General features: G+C 29.1%; 1 protein-coding gene across 1 annotated transcript; it reads left to right on the top strand.

The window, feature by feature from the left end:
- Positions 1–435: 435 nt before the first annotated feature.
- On the top strand, positions 436–1,964 carry LOC123296814. The gene is made up of 2 exons (XM_044878478.1): positions 436–531; positions 1,056–1,964. The coding sequence occupies exons 1-2, from the start codon at positions 481–483 to the stop codon at positions 1,947–1,949; spliced, it is 945 nt and encodes a 314-aa protein (XP_044734413.1). The 5' UTR covers positions 436–480; the 3' UTR covers positions 1,950–1,964.
- Positions 1,965–3,851: the final 1,887 nt, after the last annotated feature.

The following is a 3,851-nucleotide window of genomic DNA, read 5'->3' as shown; positions in this document are numbered from 1 at the left end:
ATGTCCTAGATAGCTTGAATGATTCTAGACACGGAAATTTGGTTGGTATTGCGATCAAAGTCTCATGTACCGACTGAAGCAATTGTTCCGTGATACCTATCACCCTTCGTAAACGATTTTAGTCGATATTTCATAAACTACTCGAACAACTATCAAATCGTCTGAATTTTTTATTGTTTAAGTGAAAATAACCTTGTTTTTATCCCAAAAATGTTTTTCAGTTTTTGACAATCATAAATTTTGTGTCTTTTCATTTTTGAGTCTGTTTATCGAAATATTAAAGTACTACAAAATTTGACTAACCCAGTGTATGTATTAATAACAAATTGACTAAATTCAAGGTTAATGCTTAAACTAATGATAAAAATTTAAAAAAAGTTTATCAAGAATGAAATATCCTTGAAAAAGTTATAAATTCAACTCGATCTATATAATTTCTTTTAGATGATTACTTGTAGTTATTAAATAATTTGTGTCATCATGAGGTCGCAATTCTTTTGTGCACTCATCCTTTCATTAGCATGTTTTTACGTAAGTATTATTTCAAATTTTGATTTTCTTTTTAAATTAAAGACAACTTTACTAAATTTTTAAAAAATTACTACGTATACTTTTATTTACGTCAGACAATAAATAATACAATTCCAATATGATTGCTATGCAAAGAAAAAATGGTTTTCTTGGCTCAAGAATATTAAAATGTAAATGAAAATTTGCAAATTGACAATAAAGACGTTTTCCTTGCCATAAGTAAAAATTTCTTCTAGCTCCAATGACATTTTTTTTTTTTTTTAAATTCTTATTTCCTTTTAAAATATTGTTTGTTCAAGCAAATATTTTTTGAGCCAAGATGGCCATTTAGGATTGAAAAATTCGGTCATTGATTTTTGTTAGTTTTTTTTCCAAATACATGAAAAATCAATTTTCATTTGTAACTTTTTTTTCTCAAACTAGAATATAAAAAACTAGGGGATACAAAAATGATTCTTGAATTGTAAAACTTTGGTGTTTTTCTTGAATGAAAATGTCATATTTTACATTAATTATAATTTCAGGGGCAAGCAGCTGAAGTAGTTGAAGTTCCACCAAAAGAAGCACCACTTCTTTTTATTCCAATCAGACAAAAAGTTAATGGACTCTATGCAGCAGATGATGTACCCAAACCAAAAGATAAAGACGCTGAATTATTAATCAAAGATGGTGAATTATCAAGTGTTATAGCAACCAAGGAAGAAGAAGAAAAAGCCGCTATCAGCGCTGCCTCAGTTGCTGCAGAAAATCAAGCAACCATTGTTGAAACAATTCGCAACAACATCCCAAATGCTGTTGAAAGTGCACTTTTATGGCGTGCTCAACAATTAATCGACGAAAAAGAAAATGGAAGCTTAGCACTTTGCAACAAAACCAAACATTTACCAACCTCAGTACGAGCTGATTTAATTAAATGTGCAAAAGACCAAAACGCAAGGGGTATCCAAATTGCAAACAAAACCTTACAAGGGTTAGCTGATACTCGTGATTTATTCTCACGCACCAAGGCTAAATTCAAGGAATGTCAATTGAAAAAAGATGAATATATACAAAAAAAACTAAATGAATCCCTTGTAGCAACAACCACACAAAAACCCAAGAGATTGAAGCCAACAAGACAAACGAATGCTGGACGTGTTATTGACGCGGGGAAAAAAGTTATTTCAAAGATTGCCGAGCTTGCAAAAGCAACCATTGAATTTTTCAATAAGAATGGATGTTTCATTTTAGCAACAGGTGAATTGGCATTAAATGGTACCATGATTGCCGTTGACATGATTTTGAATGGTATTGAAGCTGCCGATTTTGTTCAAAACGTAGATTTGACAGTGAAAAAATGTATTAGCGATAAGTTTGATGATTTTATGGTTAAAGAATGTAATGATCAATACATTCCCAAATTTGGGGATAAAAAATAAAATACATAATTGATATATTTTGTAATTAACTTTAACAATAAAAGTATAAACATTTCTTCTAATATAGTAAAATTTTTTCTTCCTATAATAGATTGGGATCTGGTGACAGATTTTGTTCGAAAATTTTCTCGCTAATGTTTTCGAGAATATTGAAAAAAGTAATATTAATGGGGGAAATTTAAAGTTAATGCCATGTGCCGAGATTCAATCAATTTTATCGATTTTGCCTCTTGCCCTGATTGATTCTGGTATACACACAAGTAGGGGAATCTGATAGGTGTAAGATCAACAAGTAACGAAACAAAAATGAAAAAATTTTTGCAATGTTTCAACCCTGAAGTCACTCGTTAGCCTTAAGCCCGTCGTTGCTCACTGCTTATCCAAGTATATTCTAGAAATTAATTTAAACAAAAAGCAGGATCCCAGTAGGAAGGCAGGATCCCAGCAAAGCACGAAAATTCGTTTGGGTATACACCTTTCCTTTTTTTTTTTGTTAAGATTTTCTCCTATATTATTAGTTTGAACATATTTTTCAGTTCTTATTCTTGGAGATTTCTTTCAGTACTACATGCGAGAAAATCTTCGAGTAAAAGCCACAAATATTTACATTTCTTGTTACCCACAAATCCACAAATTAAACTTCTGACATAATTAAAGTAAATATTACTCAATTTTTAATCAAAAACATACACATAAATAAAAAATAAAAATTCCACATGGCTTCTTTTTTTATGATTGACCTAAAATTGATCCCTAAATTTTTTATCACTTGTAACTTATATTTAAATTAAAAAAAGGGTCAAGGTAATGAAATAAATTTGGACAAATATTATTAAAACAAAATATATGCTTCAAAATATTTAAATAAATTTTTATCATCCTGTTTAAAATGATACTTATCTAACATTTTTGAACACATGCATGCACACATACATCATCATAATCGATAAATAATTAATTAATAAGTAAAAAAAGTTACTATAAAATTATTACCTACAGGGAGTGTTCGATTCCGAAATTTAACACTATGTAGAATGATTAAGTATATTTTACTTCCGATTGCAGTCATCAATACATGTCAAATCAGTTTTAACAGGTTAAAAATCAGAATGGTTTAATCTATATTAAAATTGATTAATAAAATATGGTTTTATACACACACAAAGATAATATAAATAGGGGTATCCTATGTACAATAATGTGATTGAACTATCGATTCAAAGTATCTACACTGAGTTATTATAATTTTTATTATTTTTTCATTAGATATCTACTAACGCCAATCATATCCTACATTCAAATCACAAAACGCGATGTAAAGTTGCATTTCTTGATATGTTATTTGGACCTCTTAAAGGAAGGAAACTACGATTTGCAAGCATAAAAAAGTTTTCGAACTTTTTTCAGTTTTTGCATTTAAAAAAATATAAAAGTTTTTTATATTCGTTGCTGCTATTATTTGGAAAAGATATTAAATTTGAATAATAGAAGCCAACACATCTCCGTATGTCAAATAGTTTTTGAGATAAGATGATTTAAAAATTTACAGGGCTTTGAGAAATGTTAAAACTTTGAGTTTTGTTTATGTCAAACCGTTAGAGAGAGAACAAAAGTTTAAATAAAAAAATGTTCCTTATTAAAAAAATAAACAACTTTTGTTTGAAACAATTTTTCGTAAACATCATTGGTTTTTTCGTGAGGGAGCAAATTCTTGCAAAAAGTTGGTGTCCATTTTCTCCAAAAGTATTAGAGATAACGAGATAAAAATTTGTTGGCGAGCCTTATGAAAAATTTTTGTAAAAACCGGGAAAAAAAAGTTTTCCAGAAAATAATTCGTATAATTTACGAAAACTACTTGGTACAATAACGGCCGGAAGGCGATGTATAGTTGCTTTTTTGGTA

Source organism: Chrysoperla carnea, chromosome 3 (genome assembly GCF_905475395.1).
Source record: "Chrysoperla carnea chromosome 3, inChrCarn1.1, whole genome shotgun sequence".
Classification (NCBI taxonomy): Eukaryota; Metazoa; Arthropoda; class Insecta; order Neuroptera; family Chrysopidae; genus Chrysoperla; species Chrysoperla carnea.
The sequence above is the reverse complement of the archived record's forward strand: the minus strand, read 5'-3'. Positions and strand labels throughout refer to the sequence as shown.

Excerpts from the sequence above, each read along its gene's own strand:
- LOC123296814 (XM_044878478.1), top strand. The coding sequence starts at position 481 with ATGAGGTCGCAATTCTTTTGTGCACTCATCCTTTCATTAGCATGTTTT. Across the intron at positions 532-1,055 it reads TTTCATTAGCATGTTTTTAC|GGGCAAGCAGCTGAAGTAGT; the intron begins GTAAGTATTATT and ends TTATAATTTCAG.